The sequence below is a fragment of the Rhyacophila brunnea genome, unplaced genomic scaffold (genome assembly GCF_057557595.1).
Source record: "Rhyacophila brunnea isolate RB1 unplaced genomic scaffold, BYU_Rbru_1.0 scaffold_2, whole genome shotgun sequence".
NCBI classification, from domain to species: Eukaryota; Metazoa; Arthropoda; class Insecta; order Trichoptera; family Rhyacophilidae; genus Rhyacophila; species Rhyacophila brunnea.
The window spans coordinates 2,353,712-2,376,040 of NW_028232859.1; the positions used below are offsets into that span (position 1 = coordinate 2,353,712).

A 22,329-nucleotide genomic window follows, 5' to 3' on the forward strand; every position below is an offset into this window, starting at 1 on the left:
ATAATTAATTTTAGTTGGATGCCAAATTACATTTTATTAAGTCTCTTTTTGTTCTCTGTTCATCTCATTTAGCAAGTCGCCACACCGGGCACCCAGGCTAGAGCCCTATCAGCCCCCTCCTTGTGGGGGCCATGATGTATGGTGTTCGATTTTGTAATGTATATAATATATTTGGATCCAGAACAGGGTCGCCTATAACTTTCCTCCCCTTATACATATTAGAAATTAATACATGAGACAGAGAATAAAGTTGAAAATGACATTTAAAATATTTTAGAATTTTATGAGGAATAGGAGAATTAATAAAATACACTTTCTTTTTATGTTTTTTTTTATGACACAAAGCGTAAACAACTTATGAATAATGGCATATAATAAATAATTGATGTCTTCTGTTATTATTATTAATGGTTGTTTAAAAGTGCGGTTTTCATAACTATGTGTTTTATAAAAATACAAAATATTTTGTTTTCTATTTATTCAGCTTGGGTCCATTATTCAATATTTAATAAATTAATTGACCGTAAAAGGAAAACAACAATGTTATGGCAATATTGAAAGAAAACAAATCGAAAAAATACTTTATTCAAATTAATTTAAAATCTCAAATAAAATATTTAAAAATGGAGTTGGAAAAACTAATTTGAAAAAAGTATAATACCATCTTCTGGGCGATTTCTTAACAAAATTTTACATCAATGTAAATTATTGATAAAAATGTATTAAAATTTTTAATCATATACGCACAACACAAAGGCACTGACACACCTTAAAATGATAATTTGTTCATACAGAATGAAAAAAAAGCATTCAAAAAACATTTATACGATAGTAGATACAGCTTATCAACATAAATCTCTACAAAAATAGCTCATACAAAGCGATAACTGAAACAAGCTAAAAATTCTTACTTTGGTATTATATGGTTTTCAACCATCGTCATACATTATTATAATATTAAATATACACAATAATGAATTATTTCATGTTATTAAAAAAAAATATGGCTCACTCTAAGTAAATATTGCTCTATAAAAGTATATCATCTCGTGGAGATGATAATATCTTGATAAAGTGAATTGGAGAAACTTAAAGAGTATTTAAATTCGTAAGGCATTTTCTGATTAACTTAAAAATAACATAGAATTTAAAGAAAAAAACTCAATAGGCATTGTTAAAGTAATAATTATATTAGTTTTTAAAAGTATTCTTTTGACACAAAATTTGCTCGCTTTGACACCGTTCTATCTTATATGAAAACACGAACATGGTAAAATTCTTGGCAGTAAGAGGTACACTAGATATTCATCCAAAAGTATACTAAATTCGTTAAAACACCGTAATAAATGTTTTGTAAAAGAAAAAAATTAGTCTAGGAGTGAATTATAAAATATAAATTATTAAAAAAGCTTCATGTTGTGTCCTTGAAAACATTGAGCATATATTTTAAATATAGTACTATTCGACTAAGCTAATAATTTTTTTTTTTAATTATGAATGTTTTTGCACACATCGCAACAGATATTTACAGGTTTGTGTATAATAAGTAGGATAGATAACGGATAGGCAATGTTTTTAAATATATATATATATAAAGAGAGTACCTAATATATGTAAGTAGAAATCGAAAGGTAATGGACAGCTTATATTATGTTATTCCCTTATAATAAATCATAACTTTATTTAAAATTTGTGATTCTAATGTAAATTAAAATTGGTTTGAATCCATGGCTTGCTGAATGGATTATCTTAATAGTTAAGGCTTTTGAACCACAGGTGTCATCTAAGGCAAGTCGTGTCTTCCTCCATTTCCATCAAGTCTCTTCATCTGAAAAATTCAAAATGTCTTTAGTTATATAAATAATTGACAAAATAATTCAATTTATTTTCTTTACGTCATTACTCGGGTAGCATTACAATAAGACAATAAGATACGTCTATTGCTTTACCATATAGTACAGGCTTTTAGCTGATTTTGCATAGGTTTAACGTGTACACAATTTCTGACAGTTTGTGAAGGAATCAGGACTGTTCATTGGTCAGCCTATTGATATTAGGTGGTTATTTAATACAATTTTCTGATAAAGTACATTATGTGATGTGGAAATTTATGAATATATTATGTAGGTACCTAAAACATTAAAGTGATGATCGCTACCTAAGTAATTTTTTTTTGATTTCAAAGACAAGATTTAAAAAAATATTTTTAAATGAGCGTTTGTTGAAGATTCACTTTTTATTATTCCATTGTATTTTATAGTTATGTTTATAATTTATTCCACTGTAAAAGTATTTGACTATGGGTATCGTCAAAGTAAATATTTACAAAGTGATTTTATTTACCGATTACCAATTGAAAGTGGAAATAATATAATTGTATTGATAACAAATCAGGTATATTACAATGACATCTAGTTGGTAGTTCACTGCAATAGCTCCCAAAAATGGGTTTGTGCCTTCACTATTATTATAATATCCAGTACTGACATCTATCAGCATGAAGCATCAGGCGAAATTTGCAATTTGAGAATTTTTTTGATAATTTACAATAATTTCAACTGTATTAATTAAGGGGGATCATATATGCCAACAGAGAACCTAGCGGAAAAATACGAAGCTTGCAATTTGAGATTTTTTTTTGATAATTTACAATTTCAACTGTATTAATTAATAAATATGTAAACATTAAAAATATATTCAAAGATAAACTTACAATTGTAATAAAATGTGAATTCGTTGCAGGGTCACATCTTATTTTTACATTATATTTTATGGTCATATTTTGTGAATTTTTTGACGTTTAGATTTTTGGCTAATTCATCGTTTTAATATTTTTTATATTTATTTTAAAAAAACATCGATTTTTTAAAGATAAACTTACAATTGTAAAACAAATGTGAATTTGTCACATATTTGGTACATAGGTTACGTTATTATTACATTATTTTTATGGTTAAGTATGTTTAATTTAAATATTCAGATTTTTGACATTATAGAAAACTTAATAAACTAAATTATAATAATAAATATGACCATAAAAGAATATGTAATAATAAGATGGGAGGGACCTAAAATTGTAAGTTTATCTTTGACTTGAAATAAAATATAATTTTGTTTTTAATGTTTTCAGTGTAAATTGTAAATAATCAAAAAATGTCTCAAATTATAAGCTTCGTATTTTTCAGCTAGATGCCTCTGGTAGGTAGAAGATTCGCCTTAATCTTTTTTTGGGAAGTGGATCTTTTTGAAAAATTTTAATTTGAAATTTTACTCAATGTATTCAAGCATGACTTTAAAAATTGTATAGTATATTATGACAGCTATATTATGTTCGTTTATTAGTAGTAGAAATATAAAATTATAAAAACAGCAAAATCGTGAAAAGCTATACATTTTTGCATTTAATAAAACTTACACCTTCTTCCTGAATTGTCCAAACTTTGACCTCGATTGGTTGCTTGTAAAAAATTCAGGAAAATTACACAGCTGATAAAATTTAAATTATTTTTAATAAACTAATATTATTCACGCAGGTGTATTTAATAAACAATGCATAATATTATAAAGTTAATATATTTTCTTGCAAAACATTAAATATAATTTTTTTACTGGCAAGGTTTGATATGAATTAAAAAATCTCTACTATAATATTATATACCTTGTGATTTATAAAATATGATTTTGACGAAAATGGATTGGTGAATTGATGCGATTGGGGTTTCACACTTATCAATTTGCAAACATACATAATGATAAAAATATTTGATTGTTATCTCGTTAAAAATAAGCAAAAAAACAGAATATTTATATTATTAACTTACAGCAGTAGTATTTTCAATTGTGGGGGGTACCTTTCCCTCCGTAATAAAAATTGGCGGCTTGCAAAGAAATTACATTTTTTTAAATTTAACGAACACCACAACTCACAACATATTATTAATTGAATGTGTTGGCAATCAAGCTCCATGCATCATCAAAATTAATGAATTTATGCGTTACCTACACCTCTATCAGTTTGTATGTTTAATATCACCAAATGTATGATAGATACCAAGGCCCACTATTGTCAGGCCGTGACATAAAACTATAAATTTCGACCGTAGTGCTAGTTATTGCTCATACTTTGAGCGCAATATGGGGTAAACTGTTTGTAGAAAACGATGATTGTTTCATATTGAAATAAATGGTAATACGTTAAATTGACTTGAACGAAACATCCAATCGAAAATCTTTTACTGTAAACAGGTTACCACATTGCATTCAAAAACAATCAATAAGTAGGACTACCATAAAAATATTGTCATTGCTATTCTCCATTTCTATTTTTCTCAGCTATATATTACAAAGCATTAAAATCATTTAGAAAGAAATATTTTTAATACAATATCAGAGGCTTTTATTCTTATATTATTATTTTTTTTTTTAATACTATTTCGTATGACAACAGATGGCATTGTGGGAATAATACCTTTTGTAAAATTATTGGATTGTTTTGGCATAATCTCTAAATAAACGTGTATATTTAGAGATAATGTCAAAACAATTCAATAATTTCACATAATATAAGAGAAAAAGTAGTTTAAAACTTGGGTTCTCTGACTTCACTAAAACCAAAATACTTAGAAGGGCAGTATTGGCGATCGGCTTTTGTATTTTAAATCAAAGTAGGTATTACTTTAATTACTAACCGACGTCACGGATCACTCCAAGATTTTTTCTTGTAACTTACTCTTGAACTTGCTATAATATATGTTTATGTTCAACAATTAGAATGTTACATTCTTAAATCTTGTGAATTATTCGTTGAATAAAAAAATAGTTAATTAACACAATGGATAGTTAAAAAAATTAATCAACCATCATTCTATATTGCTTGAAATGTCCATGATTATCTGTTGTGCCTATTGTTTGGCATATTGTATCTCCGTGTATGGTATTTTCTTCCTAAAATAAGGAAAAGTATTGCAGGAATACAACTATATTTATATCTAATTATAAATCACCTAACTGTAAAAGGAAACCGAGATATGGTATTATGTTAATCAGTTGCGAAGCATTATTAGCTTTTGTTGTTAGTAGCAAACATCTCACACGATTGAATATTAACTATATCTGTACCTAGTATGGTAGACCAACCTCTTTCTCATCCCCATGTGCCGCTGTGTACTTTTGGTGAGCATTGACTGCAGGTGGCGGACAGGCGAGACCCTGGGTGTAGACCAGAGCTGCTCCGACTCCACCAAGGATTGGTCCAATCCAGTATACCTGTAAGAAAAATAATAATAGTTAGATATAGGTATAACATACAAAATGTAGAGTGGTGGTTTTCTTACGGACTTTTTTTACAAGGAATGGGTCGTAGCCATTGGCTGAATTTATTAGGTCTGGATCAACTCAAACATGCATGGAACAATTATATGAATTTTAGCCCCAGCCGGTGATTCGAAATGGTATCTCACAGTTTTGGAGGCAGACAATCATTTCGGGAAAATGCATATTATTCAACATGTGTGCTACCGACGCTCACGTATGTATGCGAAACATGGACTCTTTGTAAGAGAAATCCAAAAATTAAAAATATTTTTATTATTGTCATAATTCATCATAATCATAATAATTAATTAATTAAAATAAATACGTTATATTTCACGATGATACTTATGTACACATTAAGAAAGCTATGGCGTCTATTTTTCGATGACCGGGGGTCGCTGAGTCCCATCCCGTCGGCGCGGTACAAATATCTTTCTGCAAAGGATGTGAATGCATTCGCGTTAGTAAACCCATATTGGAGAGCGAATCAAATGGCCCTTGTGCGTCAATTACATTGAATTACTTTACGAGCTGTTTCTTGGTGAATTTAAAAGCGGGCGATTGTGATGATGACACACAAAACTTTCGATTCGCTGAGAAGCCAACAAGCTAGCGACTATTATGACAGAACGTAGTTCGTTTTTTACCGGGAGGTCGCGACTACGCTCTACTGCGCAGACGCAGTAGGCCCACACGCCGGCGTGTAGCGTGTAAAGTTGACCGGCTTGCAATTTTTCTCGGTTTGTCTGTTTACAATCTGCTTGTTAGCTTGTTCGACGATGACACTGGGCGACTTTACAGGCAGATTGTAAATTCGCCAACAAGCAGCTCGTAAAGTAGCTCAATGTCATTGACGCATTAGGTTAGTAAAAACGCCGCTGTATGTCGTTGTTCAAAACTGATAATGAATGGTAAGTCTATAATAATTATTATTAATTTTAAGCACGCTTTTTAGATGTGAGAATATGTAATTTTGTAAATAATACAATGTAAAATCACGACAATCCAAAAATTACAAAATAAGCTGAATAAAGAAGCTACCCACAATACTTGCATATTAGATATACTCTGTATAATATGATAAATAAATATAGGTAGGTACTATACATATAATAATTAACTTATATAAGTGTAGCAGCAAAGAAAAAAATATGAATTTAGCCAGATTATATAGGTAGTAACGTACGCTCATGACTGAAACAAATGTACAAAATTATGATTACCAATTTTATTATTCTTTGATTTATAGGTAGGTACGCGCTTCCCTATCCGTGACCGTGCCTCACCTTATAGTCTTGCAAGTGCTTTATCTTCTAGAAGTTTCTTTTGAGATAATTATCGAGAATCGAGATTAAAGTCTACTAAGGTGACACCTTGATGGCTGGGACACGTGTTCCGGATGCCGTCAGAGAGTGCGACACCTCGTACTCTCGTAGAATAGCCTCAAGGCTTTCGTCGCCGTGTCCGACCCTCCTTCATTCTGCAGCGGTGCTATAAAAGCGGTCTACGCGCAACAGATCTAGCAAGAAGGGAGGCATACGCGCTGGCGATAGACCGAGGGAAGTGGCGCAAACTTGTACTTGCCCTATGCCCCAATGCTGGGGCGTGACACGGTGAAAGAAGAAGTTGATACCGACAATGTACCTACTTAATCTACAAGTTTTGCCCAGTTTCATTAATATTGGACTAGTAGTTTTTGAGATATAGAAGCAAAAGTCCAATTATGTTTTTACTGACTATAATAATTGATTAATAGTTATAGATTTGGTAGATTGTGTAAGTTATTGGGTATTCTTAGTAAAGATTTTAAGCCCAAACAATAATTTGTTCATGCAAATACCTGGTAGATATACTATTATATCTCTACGATTTTGTGTGTGACCATTGATCATTGTGGAAATCGTGTTCTCATATTTACAATGTCTTATTATCTTCTTTAAATAAACAGGCGGCTAATAAAAACAAGAAAACCTTGAAGGTGCGTTGAATCGGTAACATATTGTGACTCTGGTGACCAAATGATTGAGAAAAAATAAATACCAATCGATATTATGACTTCATCCACTTTTGTGTCAAGTATTTAATCAGGTTTTACTATAAACCGCGATATTAATTATATTTAATGTCATAAAAACTTTAGATTGAATGTAGATAAATAAAAATCCTTTTATATATGTAAAAAAAATCGTAAAGCTACCATGTAGGTACTAATTAATTTTATATTCTCAGATGTTTATTGGAACATAGGACGGGGAAGTGCGATTTTTAGCCGTTCATATAATAGTGTCACTCGAATGCAAATATACTTCTAAGGCTCCCGCATACAACAACCATTTATTAAATGCTACCACTAAAAGCAGGAAGTCACGAATTTGGTGTTGAATGCACTTTGTACATGGAGATACGTTACTTGGACGTAGACTGTCGTAGACCTTAGCAACATTAGTAGGAATAGAAAACGCCACACGGGTCTTTAAAATAGTTTGGCATTGTGTATATCAGTGTTTCCCAATTAATTTTATTCGGGGAGTTCTTTTAATTTTGTACAACATAACGAAAAACCTCTTAAATATTCAAGGTTAGTCGGTACACACAATAAAAATTGCGTCGCCGTGGAATTTATGCTGAAAAAGAATCTTATTTTTGTCCACAGCTCCGATAAAAAAATTTATACCTACCAGTTAAGATTGAAAATATTTTATCTCACGTATTAATTATATTTTCATTAGAATGATACCATTCAATAATACAATTGACAACTTTGAAAACTCGCGAGCGACTGGCAACCTACCTATTATTCAAATATAATTCGCAAATCTGCACGTGTCATTGCTGGTCATCAAGAACATGACGTCTAAGGACAACGGAAGTAAACTAGACATCGCGAACCCGACAAAAAGACTACAGTCCTGTTAAACCTCTTTGTTAATTAATACATTTTATTTCCAACGAGGGAGCTGAATTTTTTAATGGAAAGAAATTCCGTTACTACTAATTTTTGGTACCTATTTCTATATGTATGTACCTAATGATTCTCCTCGATTTTCCGCCCTTAGAGTAACTGCCGCCCCTCAAGCGACGCTCAATCTGCCTACCTCCACGGGACGTCACTGGTCGTAATACAAATTAATGTAAAGTAAACGATTGAATTAAGTTAAATTAGCAAAGCTTATGTCACCCTATTCATCAGTGAAATAGTTAAGCCAACAATAACAATAATGCTCCTGCTTTGCGACACATCAAAGAGATGATGCAAACAGTAATAATTACTCCAACACGCTTCTTCAGTAAGTCACCACTAATAGGCACCACCGCATCTCGTATTCTCTGCTCAGCCAACAATTGAAATTTACATTTCGGAGCAAACATCGCTATCACTGATAATAATATTTAATTTAAAGATTAAACAATGTATTTAACTTGGCATCCGTAATCTGTATGAGCTTACTTACCTATACAGCTATAAATGGGTACAGAAATACTTACTGTAAAAGTATTAATATGTACGATGCCTATCTTGGCACAGATTATAGAAAAGAAGCTAATAAGCTAAACAGTAGAATGAGTAGGTATTGTATATAATGGCGAAGTATGCCAGGAAATTGCATTTTTCATTAATATATTATGTAATGTGGAGATAAGTTCCTATGTACACGGGAATCGCAGAATCCTTTGTCAAATTTAAGTAGTCTAGTTCCTATAAAATACGACTATGTTTTATAGTGTTTAATCCACGTGATTTGATATCACTAACAATCGTTATATTGAATTATTATTGTCACAATTATACAAGATCTGTGAATGTTAATATTGAGGATAATGTAGTTGTTAGGATTAATTTTCAAGAGTTATAGACGGGTAACTTAACGGAGAAGAGCACTCACCCGAGTTCGAACACATTCGGGCCAACTTTTTCCTTTTTATAATGGGAATATTTATGAGGTTATATTAAATAAGGTTTTTTTTAATCAAGTCGGTATACTTATTGATTAAATAATATGTAGTCACTATAATACAATCTGTTTAATTAAGAATAATGGTTTCCAACTAGGAATAAAATAATCTAGAACAGGGATGGCGAACCTTTTTACGTACGCGTGCTAAAATTTCCCAAATAATATTTTTCAACTGACGTGCCAAGCAATTTTTTAAGGCGTTTATAATGTTTTATAAAAAAAAATAGTTATTATTCTATTAAAATTACAATTGAGTTATGGATATCCCACCTTTCGCCGTATTTCTAGCCGAAGGCATATTTTTTATTCATTGAATATTTCTTTCTTTGTTTTCAAATTACTCAAAGTGATCGTGAAAGTGTTTAAACCACTCTTCTTTCATATTATATTCTTCATCACTGAGCGGTTTTCCATTTTTAGAGATTATGTTTGAGATAAAATAACAAGCAGTTATTATATTTGAATGACTGCCGATAATTAATTTCATAAGGTTTGTTGATTGTATATTTTTATGTTAAATTCCCCGATCCTATGGACCGACCTATGCAATCGTATGATTAACTTTAACGTAATGATTTGCCTGCAATTTTTTTATTCAATGCGATTTGTCATTATTTATACATAAATTTCGTCGTTTCCGTTTGCGCATCGATTGGTAGGTACCTAAACATATGAAAAACCGAAGAAAATACTCATGGCTATGTTGTCATTATTTTGTAATAGTATATTATATAAGTACATGTACTTAAGTAAGATATTTTATTTATTAAACTTTGTTATAAAAAAATATTTTTTAAATAAGTATATTATATAAAATAGTAACATTCGCTTTCCATGCAAAATCATCTTGCGTGCCACAGGTTTGCCATCCCTGGTCTAGAATAATGAATTTAAAAAAATAAATAAATAGTGGTGCTTTTTCTTTATTTTTTTATGTGAACCATGTGTAATGTCTATCCTTTTTTGACCTTAGATTTAGAATCTTACCATTAATTTTGCGATTTTTGGAGGATTGAAAAAAAGAATATTGCACAATATTAATTGATATAAATTAATGTAAATCTTCCTATACATCCAATTGGGTCTAGGACGGTCCGGTATCACAAAATGAACGCCAGGACATCTGGACGACGGGCATCTGGGTGCCGCACAGATAAATGAAATGCGCCAAACATTAAACCTAAGTTGTATCCAACCAGCAAGTCATTGAGTAAGTCTAATATAACATATCTCATAAAACGAGGTTTGTGCTTACTGCAAAGACTCATGTCGACGATGTGCTTTCACATTTCAGTCTGGCACTGAACTGCAGAAATATTCTGCAATAATATTTACAAATTGGTTATTATTCTTACAACACAATATATTGAACAACATTTTCAATTGCCGACTAAGCTTTCAAAAGATTGTACAATATTCGAAATTACGCATTATTGATAAACAGTTATACTTATTCCTATTATAATAGCTACTGAGACTACACAACCATACATTATTTATTATTATTTCTTGACAACTACTGCTGCTGGTTGAACAAGTTAACGCGTGTACGTGTATTTCTTCACGAATATCGAATATATGTGCGGCGTCCAGATATCCGTCTCCAAGTAGTCTAGCTGTCCTGGCGTCCAGTCGGCGGCGCTGAATCGTCTCATTTCTGCACTAATTGCACATTATTGTGATAACCTAGTGAGATCTGTGATGCCCATTTATCTATCTAGCCATAAATAGATTTCAGCATCTGTAAAAATCAACCATTAATTAATGACTGTGTGAAGTCTATTCTGTTGTTTTGTCTGCCTGTTTTTATATCGTAAAAGGCAAGAAGCATTAAATTTATCAAATGCGTTTTTAACTTGGCAAAATTATCAGCGGCATCGCAGATTATGTCATTTGTGAAAAGCCTTGGCATCGACTTCATTCTATACCTCGAGTCGACGTTATGATATCACAATTATAATTGTAAATAAAACAAAATTAAAATTTATTCTTATTTGTGTCTTTGTATTGTGACAAACGCGGTATTGCATAGGAAATTATAAAAATACATTTTGTTGGCATGATGTCACCGGATAAAACAGACGCGAATCCAGTGACGTCCCGTGGGGGTACGCAGATTGATTGTCGCTTGGGGGCGGCAGTTACTTGAAGGGCGGCAAATCGAGGAAAATCATTTGGAATATATTATATAAATAGCTATTATTATTTTAAAAAATCAGCTCCCTGGTTTTGTCGGGTTCGCGATGTCTAGTATACTTCCGTTGCCCTTCGACGTCCCTGTTGACCAGAAACGACACGTGCAAATTTGCGAATAATTACAGTCTGAGTTATTAACCACTACGCACGGAAGTTGCGTTGGTCGTCGATATTAAAGATGCACCCTCCTCTTACAGAGCGTCCCACCTACCACTCCGGGTCCACGATTTTAGTTGGCATCGAAGCGTCACGCCATCATCGATTATCGATTGAATAATGCCTAAACCTTTGCGATCTCAAACTAAACATATCATTACAGTAGAACATATTTCTTGGATATTGGAGTCATGAAAGGATGATAAAAAATATATTGTATGAAAAATGGGGCGGCATTTTGTCTTGGGACGTCACTGCGCGAATCTAGATAAATAGTCAATGTTTTGGCCTGGACTTGCCTGAATTTCAATATTTTGTCTGTGGTTTTCACGAGGTTTTTAAATATCGCAAATTTAAATATTTCATATGATGTTAAAAGCCTATTGGGATCCCATTGATTCGTCTTTTTTAGGACACAACCAAAACAATATTCTTTGGACACAGTACTCGACCAGGGTCGCGGCGCAAGTGTTGTGACGGTTCTAGGACATTTAACCTTCGGACAAAAACCCCCCTGACATCCACTCGTATAAAAATAAGATCTCAATCAATTTTCATTGACACAACAAATAATGGATATAATAGTTTATTTGAAATGTTTTCAAATGAATTTGACAAAATAAAAATATATTAAATTTTAAATTATACCCACATTATTATTATTATATGCACGTTTCGGAGATAGAGTGAGGGAGAAAAACTAATTACTCAAATATTGAAATCTTCAACAGAAAATGTACTTATGTAGTAGGTACATATTTCGAATGGAGGGAATTAATAGTCCCGGTTTTTTAGTGGGGGGTAAATATACAGAGGGTAACAGCATGGCCCTACAAGGGGGGGCTGACAGGGCTCTAGCCTGGGGCCCGTGCTCATGGGGGGCCTGGCGTAGTGAGTCGACCAAATAAGTGAGATAAACACACATCATAAATTTGCTCTAATACAGTTTAAAAAGTACGCTATTTTCCTTTGTCAATGGTTATATATTATTTTAAAAACTGTGGTTGTGTGATGTAATTTTTAATTGCATTGTTACGTGATAACTTTATAATTCAAGTGGATATACGTATTAAAAATACACTAAAAGGTACGCTTAATTTTACCGTGAACGCCATTGACCACCGTGGAGCGTCACACTGCCTGTTTCCTTAGCGATAGGTAGGAGGGCCCGACAAAGATGGGGTCATGATGTGGGGGCCGTGGGTAACAGTCTTTTACCGTCAACGCGGATACGCTAATACTAAACCACACCAAAATCATTACAAAGGAACAGTAACTTTAAAAACTAGTTAAATATTTAGGTATTATAACTTGAATAAGCTACTTACTGTAGCATCGGGAGCAATTTGAACGTGTAAAGCGAAAAGCTCCAATTTCTAAGAAAATGTTTTTTTTTTCAAACTTCTTTTGTTTATCTAAAAATTCTTGCAAGCATTACGATACTCATACCTCATTGTATTATATTTTAATGAATGGCTTATTACTAGTACTACCCCTAATTAAGATGGCTTGTATAATAAAGACGAATATACTAAATAGTATGTTCTCAATACAGCTCTGTGTAGAAAAGCATTCATAGAATAATAAATTAAATTATCGACCACATTTGACAAGAGCCGCTAAATTAAGAATTCAATATAAGTTCTAGCGGTTTCTTTAATGAAACAAAAAAACAAAAACATTTAATCTGAAAGATAATAAATTTATATTGTGGTATACAACTTCTATATCGATCGATTACGTCAAAGATTAGAAACAAAATGTAGGGGGGGAAAATAATGTTAGTAACAAATATAGTTTCAGGCAATTATTACAGACAACTTGTCAAATTCATAAAATATAGATATGTGGTGATATGAATAATTGGTTGAATGCAATACGTATAGGTATAGGTAACTGTCTCCCTACGTTAAAATTGATATTTCATAATTAACATTACAAAATAAAAAGCTTTTTTTTACATTTTCCACGTTTTTTTCTATAATTAATGATATGTGCATTTTCCCGTTATTTGTATGAATACATTTTTTGTTGAAACAAACGATTATCCGATCATAATTTTAGTTGTACGGAGGTTTTAGCTTTTTCCGAGAACTAAAATTACGATATACAAAAAGTGGGTAATCATTGGAATAACGAAATGTCATTAGTGCATATTATTTACCAATTTAATTCAATTAGTATTTTTGTTGTTTTGTCTAATTTCAGCTATGCCGTCAAAATAATAGATGTCATCGCAAGTTTTCTTATTCCACGAATTCCGCCATCTATTAAAATGATTTTCTTTTATGATACACAAATGATCTTCCATAATATAATTATTGCAATACGTGTATTTATATTATCTTGTTCTAAATTTAAAATGATAAATTTATTTGATAAAACTGTAAACTCAGATGACATTCGTTTCATTATAAGTAACAAGATAGGTATAAAAATAAACACGACAGACGGATTAGAGTAATAGGTAATAGGATTATGAGGCAGACTGCAATTCTGTGGAGATCTTTCACTCCGTAGTATTAATATTAATTTGTTTCAATTTAGATTTGTCTCCTAGAGATGAATAAGTATTTCCGGCCGCCTACCTTCTTGCCAGAGCTCACAAGTTAGGGGCAGCTTAAGTAAAAAATGTAAAATATATATTCGATCATAGAGAGAGAGTATGAATTCATTGGGTCCTTGCATTGGCCAAACGCGGATTCTAACCCGCGACCCACGGCTTCATATTTCACTCGACAAACAGAGACGGCCGTTCTACGAACTAAACTGACGGGGTAAATGGCTTTTTGATGTTATATTTCTTTTGGCGCGTTTGGGAAATCAGATCAGAGTGTATTTTAGGCATGTGACGTGTAACACATAATTTATTTTTTCACACAAAAAAAACGCACTCGATTGGATTCGAACCACCGATTGTTCAGTTATCAGCCAAACGCACCACCTTTACGCCACAGTATGATACTGCAATTGTGACGATTATACAGTATAATATGTATAGTTTAGAATTGTTCCGTTGCCTAGGCAGCGAATTTATTATTGTCGGTCATTTGCAATTCCTTACTTAAACAAACGATTAAACGTCAGACTGACAGTTGGTACTTTAAAAATAAAAACAACGAGAAACCATTATATCATTTAGTAATATAAGTTAAAGTGTATAGAAATAAGCCAACGGCGTTCCAATAAGCGGTTTTTTTTCTTGAGTGTGTAATTTAACGACATAGTTACTAAGAGCTAGTCAATGAATCTAGTTTATCACAATTTTTGTTTTACGCCAAATAAGTATAACTTCTAACGCCCGTACATATCTACACACACCGATTTTTTTTAAATGTATCGTTGTATAGACGATTGTTGTTTACATCACTCATTATTTACAATATACCTACCTACTATCAACACCGTCCATAGTTGGAACCAGAAATAAACTAACTAACCATGACTAAATAATGGCTAGGTACCCATTTAAAATTATAAACAAATCAATTCCACTTTATATATTATAGGAAAATATGACCACCCTCCTTAAATTGGTAATAAATAAAATGGTTTATGATTTTTGCCTGTTAATCGTAACCCCTTTGAAATGAGGTAGTTATGTCTCTCCAACGATCCTTGAATTCTGTCGTTTACACAGCTGAAGGCATTGAGAGTCCCGTAGTGTCCTTCACTCGTTCGGACCATCGAGAACTAGACCTTCTTTTTTCGATGAGCTTTTCCAAATTATTGTTTTCCTTTATAACTGGCCAAAGAACTGTAAAACTCTATGGGCACATGTTTTAGAGTCCGTTCCACGTTTTTTCTTTCAGAGCGGAGACATTCGTGCTATTTTCCGTCCAAGTATTCCTTCGAATGCATCTCCACATACCACTTCTCAAAAGCATCAATCTTACGTAGGTATCTATTTTACTTTATTGATTTAAGTAATTTAAATTGTATTACTGGTTTAATATTTCTGGTGTCAATGCACGATCCACGTGAAAGATGTCCGCGAAGTGTAAAACACTTTCAGTTGACAGAATGATTGTTCGCACTATTACGTCCACTTCTGCTAATAGTAACTAATACTTACAATCAGCTAAATAGTTTTTGCATCTCTTACATATAACAAGATGAGGTTACATTTTTTAGTCTACAAGTGAACATATTGCTGAGTTCATATTGTCATGCTGAACTTTAATAACTTACTATTGATAAACCATTTCTTTTATTCAATTAACGATTCACAAGATTTGAAAACGTACATTCTATATATTGAATATATATGACTTAAAAACACCTCAGATATACAAAAAGAGTATTTTTTTCTAGTACCTAGATATATTTAAAAAAAATTAAACTTTCAGCGAAAAGTGAAATTAGCTGGAGTTTCCAAGACACACTCACATAGGAAACATCTAATGCAAAAATCAAAATATATTTTTTTAAAGTTTCCGTGAATATTAATATATTTTTCGTTTAGTTATAAAATTTTCTGTGGTTTTTAAAAGCCATCGATCAAACGATTAAACGTCAGAGTGACAGTTGTTAGTTTAAACGTTACGTTACGTTACGCTTGAGGATGTGGTGGCCATGATTATATTGATACCTTGATGCCCACGATGGTTATGCGGATAAGGTGTCACCTTATCATGTCGTGTATCCCGAGTCTGGCAAACAATATCACATGTTGTTTTCAATGTATTTTTTGGACTCAGGAGTATATTAGGTTGTATAAGTGGGTAACATCAATTTTTCGTAAAAACAAAAATCTGTACAACCTCCTCTCTGTGGAGACTAGGGAATCCAATCCCGGGATCCCGAGCTATTTTCGATACCTATGAATCCCGGGATTGATAAACATAATCCCGGGATTTCGGGATTGTTTTTTTTATCAATTTTTATGGAAAATATAACAGAAAAAATACTTTTAATACAAAATAACTACATTAGAAATAAACTGAGTTTGAATGAAGTTTGATGTGTAGGTTGCGGATTCATTTTATTTTTTCACATAGATTATTAAAAATGAGAAAGATTGGTAAAAAAACAATGCTTCGCACTTTTAACATTCCACCATGATATCATACGTTTTACGGCAGTTTCATATTTGGCTGACTAATTAGATTTATGAAGCGGAAAGGCCATAAGTACGCCATGATTATTTGCTTTACTATTTTAAATCTCGCTGATCTATTCATTATGTCTTTACTATCAGAAATAGCAATCTCATATTAAATTCACATTATTATTTATATTACAATATTATTTACTCCATTAAACTTGTGTATTTCCAAGATTTAACGTATACAATATTAACAATAAATGTCTTAAATAGTATAAATTATACTAGATTTATTTTTGACTGATTTTATCAATGTTATTTGTAAATATAAAAATTTTATATTAACAATGGAAAAAAATCCCAATCCCGGGACCAGTCCCGGGATCCCGGGATTGTCAAATTGTAATCCCGAAATCCCGGGATCAGAATTTTGGCTCGGGATTGGATTCCCTAGTGGAGACTCATATAATCTTGTGAGGATCTGACAAAAATAATACCCTTTTTGACCCCTTTTACCCTAGATGAGCCAAAAGTTACCTATTATAATATAATATTATTATCTGAGGTGTTTTCAAGTTATTTATTTTCAATAATCTTGCGAATTATTCAAATTATATTGTGATTTACCGTAGTTTACCTCTCGCATATGGAACTAGGTAGTAATTATGAAAAGATTTCACTATATTATTATAATGTTACTGAAATACTCATTGAATTGACGAGCATTTATTCGTTTTTGACCATGGTTAAAAATATAGAAGTTATCCTACTACTTTTTTACTTTACTATACTTTTAGAAAATAATACAAAATATGTGATTTATAAGTAGTCAGACATGTGCCTACAAACTCAAAAGGGAAAGTTTCTAATAAGATCTTTGTAATTATAGCACTCAATAAAGGTATTAATTAAATACATAATATGTCAAAATCTGCGAAAACAAATGCAGTTCATAATAATTACAAGATAAAAAGAACTTTATATACAACGTTTTTAAATTCTGTTGAACCATATAAACTTGACTTGACTAGCTTAAACGATTAAAAAAAATTGTACTTGACAAGTCATATTGATTTCCATAGTAACGCACGTATATATTAATAATTTAGTTGCTAGGACCCCAGACCCCTAGCAAGCAATAATAGTGGATTGGATTACGGATTTCTTCCGAAATAACTTTTCATACAAAACAGAATTAACTGAATGGCTAAAAGTTACTTTAAAAAATGCATTGACATCGTGTTCTGATAATTATATTATAAAAGTTTCAAGTGTCTAGCTAGTCGGGAAGTTAGTTAAAAATCGATTGCAAGATTTGTACCGGACAAAGAACCACCGGACAAATAAAAATACGAACTAAGAAAAACGTTGTAAAATAGTTTTTTTTTACATAATGAAATATATATAAATCGCCAGGGGCGATGTAGTATAGGGATACATGTTATGGGGAAACATCCTGGATTCTCGGACGATTGGCCAAATTATACTTTTATGTACAGACAATCAAAGCTTAACTATTTCGCTTACAGTAAAACTAATTTATTAGTGGCTTTAGGCGCATGGCCATATTCGATCGATAAATTAGTTTGACGTTTCCGATCGTAGGATATCCACAACAGAACGAACTTATTTTACGAATAATAATCATTGACATTAAGTATCCCGCCATTTTTACTGATTTATCGCAGTGCCGTGCGTGGGACGCTTGACAAAAAAACTGTTATGTATAAATAATAAATTTATATTAATATATATGTAGCTAGAACCGTTTTAAGAAGAATAAACGTTGTGACTAACGAGAAGATATATTGCCAGCCAGAATGATGTTGATACGAATTTAACCTACATATAATAACATCGTTGACAAATAAATTTATTTTAAAATGTATCAGATCATCGTAGGTAATAATATAAACACACAATCATTGCGTACGACTCTTACGAAGCGATGACAAAATCTCAGATTATAAATAATATTTATGTGAATAAGTTTTCATAAACATATCAATTAGTAAAATTTAATTAAACAAGGTGTATAAAATGATGATTTTTGGTTCAAGGTCTGGTATATACCTACGATCAAAAGATCTCCTCGTTTATAAAATCACAAACGAAAACAATTTAATCACAATTACCACTTTTGAGATGTATTATATAAATAATATGAACCTCCGTAGAGCGGAAGTGGGAATGGGACAACTAAACGCCAGGACAATTGGACGCCGCACTGTCGTAGACACGTATACAGAACGTAGACGAGGAATTTTAACCAGTTTCTATCTACTACTTAGTAGTTTTAATTCATTTTACTCTTGACATAATGTTTTTTTTATTGCGGATTGAGAATTACCATGCCTAAGGCTTTATATAAAAATAAAAAACCCTTTTTTCGTTGGAACTTAAACATATGCACGATTAAATCATTATTTACGTGTGCATATTTAAGTTCTCACCAACTATTAAATCAAAATATGATAATTTAAATATAAATAATAATATTAAATATTTTTTTTAAAAGTAAGTACCTAACGTCTATTTATTTTCGAATTGTGTGGCGTCCAGTTGTCCCGGCGTCCCAGACCCAGCGGAAGTATCTTAACATATTTTTCACGAGGACGAAAAAATAATTTTCGTTGGTATCTACTTACTAACGCAGATAAAGAATATTTACTAGATACCTAGATATAATTACTAAACGAAGAGAAACGTTTAAACCTATTCTGATTGTGTAATTAATTTAGGTATGGCGACATTTCTACTATAATTAATTTGTATTCGCAATCAGGGACCGTTTTTCGTGCAGCAGATAAGATGGTCGTTTCGTCAATTTTTTCAATAAAAAAGTATTTCCCAAAAATTTAGTGTAATAAGTGAAACAAAGATTTTCCTGGCCATTGATTTAAGCTATTGTTATATTATACTTAACATATAATGGTGATTTATTTCACATGCAAAATTTAAAGGGTCTCTAAACATGTCAGAGCCCACAGTACCTAAAACTGCCACAAATTTATTGCAGTAGGTTAAAAAGGACGAGAATATTGATATATAATATATATAAAATAAATACCATCAACTGACTTATACATACCTACTTAAATTAAATTTAAATTCTAATTGGGTTTATCGACGATATTAAAAAAAAACAAAAAACAGTACTGGTTATGAAATCGACCGAAATACATAATATAACGATGACAATAATGATATATTTACATAGAAACGTATTGAATTGCTCGAAGCCCTTCATTCGTCTAAACGAGTTGTGAAGTCTCAACTTCAAGATAGAGGAAATGGGTGTGGTGACTTAGTTTGATGAGTTTTATCCTGTAGTGGGTGTTCAGCAGAATATGGCAACACCGTTTTGATTGAACAATATTGAATAATAATGAGTAATAACGGAGAGGTGCCAATTAATCCAACACATTTTTTATTTGATTTTATTATTCATAAAATGTAATTAAAAATATGATGGAATATTACACTGTGATTCAGGTAAAAATCAAGAATAACGATTGAAATGTTTTCATTCATTATTTTTCCATAAAGAAATGTTTTAAAAACTACGAATTTCCAAAAGAGCCAACGAAAAATATTAGAGAAGTAAAAACTAAAAAGTTGACGTATTTTGGTCACAATATGAAGCATCCTGAGAAACATTTTATCATCCTAGGGAAAATTTCCTGTAAGCAAGACCATAGTAAAAGAAGAACGTTTTGATTCAATCATATAGCTGGTTTGACTTCTGCACTCCATCCTTATTTAGAGAAGTAGCGGATAGGAAAACGATAACAAAAATCATCGCTGACGTCCGATAAGGGATATGAAAAAAAAGAAATTCTACAATAATGTCGTATAATATAGTGTTTAGAATATTATGTTATCAAATATGATTACATCTTTTAATCAGCAATCAAAAAAGTAAATTTTAGAAATCGGAGCGCTCGATAATTTTCAGTAAATATGATACGTAACATAATATTTATATAAATTTAGATATATTATTTTATCAAATACGTTTAAATTTATAGCATACAAAATTACGGTTTGTAGATGTTGTCAGCGCCGTATGCGGAAAACGGGATTTATTAGGTGACATACATATTATTTTTTTACCATAAATCCGACAAGTTTTGTATTAAACTTTAAAAAATATAGTAGGTATAAGTAAGTAGATTTAACTATTTTTAATCATTCACAAAACGTAACGACATATTTAATTTCTCCAGACGGAACAATACTCTCAGGGATTTCAGTAGCCTGAGCTGCGTTTCGGTGTGCACCGATCCATTTCAAGCCCTGCTTATAATGTATTGTGTTTTATTGTAATTGATTAAAAATAGAATATCTTTTTCTTTATATCTTTTTCTGGTATTCACTCCACACTTCAACACATGTAATTTAATGTTACCCCTACACACAGCTCGAATGCAACATTTTAGTTAGACAAAAACAGCGGGTGTTGCAGAAACAAATTTCAGTCGACATGTGCAAAAGCTGCTTTTTCATTAATTTCGGTTAGCCGCGTAATATCACTGTCCTGGCATGAATCTTGCAACACTGCACTCGCTTTATTTATAACCATACCCAGTAGATACGATTTTCAATGTGTGACCGGGTTAACAAAGGGAGAATAATTCGACTTTTAATTGAAATAAATGCAGCCGCGTAGGTATATTAACAAACAACCGTTGGATCTAAATACGAGACTCTTTACTCACACCTCACCTCACTGCTCCACCACTGATATTTGGTCATTTTTATCATTCGTATCATGTCTCACAACACAAATTGCAAGTGTATTATTTTGGAGAAGTTTTATATGATTTCAATATAAACTATAAGTTTTGTAAGTTACATAAATATTGATCTAGTAGTTATTAAGTACAGAACAAAAAGTAGACAAAATAACAATTTAAAAAAACCTATATTAGTTGGTGCTTAGGCATCATATAAACAGTCAAAAATCACATCAAAGTGCCAACATTTCAAAATTAGAGACATAGTTTTTAACAATCTCACAATTATAATAAATTTAATAATAATACTTATCTGTTTTACTACTACTATACTACTGTAATTGGACGGGACAGCCTGTGCACTGAATGGGATCTACATTCACTGGATTCTGGGCAAAATCGAAAAGCAAATCTTGTATATGCACGACTAAAGCATGAAATCTTGTAATCATAAAATCAGTACATATCTGATTTTACTGAAATTATTATTAGGTCAAGTGAATTAATACATGTAGGTACATACCTACATTTATTATACATAATTACATTTCATGTAATTGTTTGCAACTGAATATATTATGTAAGCCCTGTGTAGTTACTATTTGAAGCATTATTACATCATTCAAAGGTTTAATCAAACCCCCTTGTACAATTGACAATGTTAGTGCTTAAAATGTTAACTGCGTCAACTTAACTGAAATTCTATTGTCAGCAGTTAGTGCAAGTAGAATGTGGGTGAAATGAAATGTATAGCATCCGTCATTTTTTCCATTGTTATTGTTCATTGCTAACGATGCTGCATATAAATTTATACAGTAGCGATATTTCCAATCCACTTTCCGCCTCTGCAGAAGTCTGCTCCGACTCGAGGAAGTTACCAATTACGCGCCATAATCTGGCAACACTAAACTAAAATGAATTT

General features: G+C 31.7%; 1 protein-coding gene across 2 annotated transcripts in view; it reads right to left on the reverse strand.

Moving 5' to 3' along the window:
- Window positions 1-313: 313 nt before the first annotated feature.
- The window catches only part of Prip (aquaporin prip), a 105,315-nt gene continuing 83,299 nt past the window's right edge, over window positions 314-22,329 (reverse strand). Inside the window, exons 8-9 of one of the 2 annotated variants that reach the window (XM_085946493.1) lie at window positions 5,137-5,265; window positions 314-1,828 (exon numbers count right to left, since the gene is read on the reverse strand). In XM_085946493.1, the coding sequence (XP_085802619.1) occupies window positions 1,784-1,828; window positions 5,137-5,265 (174 nt within the window). In that variant the 3' untranslated portion in view covers window positions 314-1,783. Of the gene's footprint in view, window positions 1,829-5,118; window positions 5,266-22,329 lie in introns of both variants that reach the window. The other variant, XM_085946494.1, reaches the window with a different exon arrangement.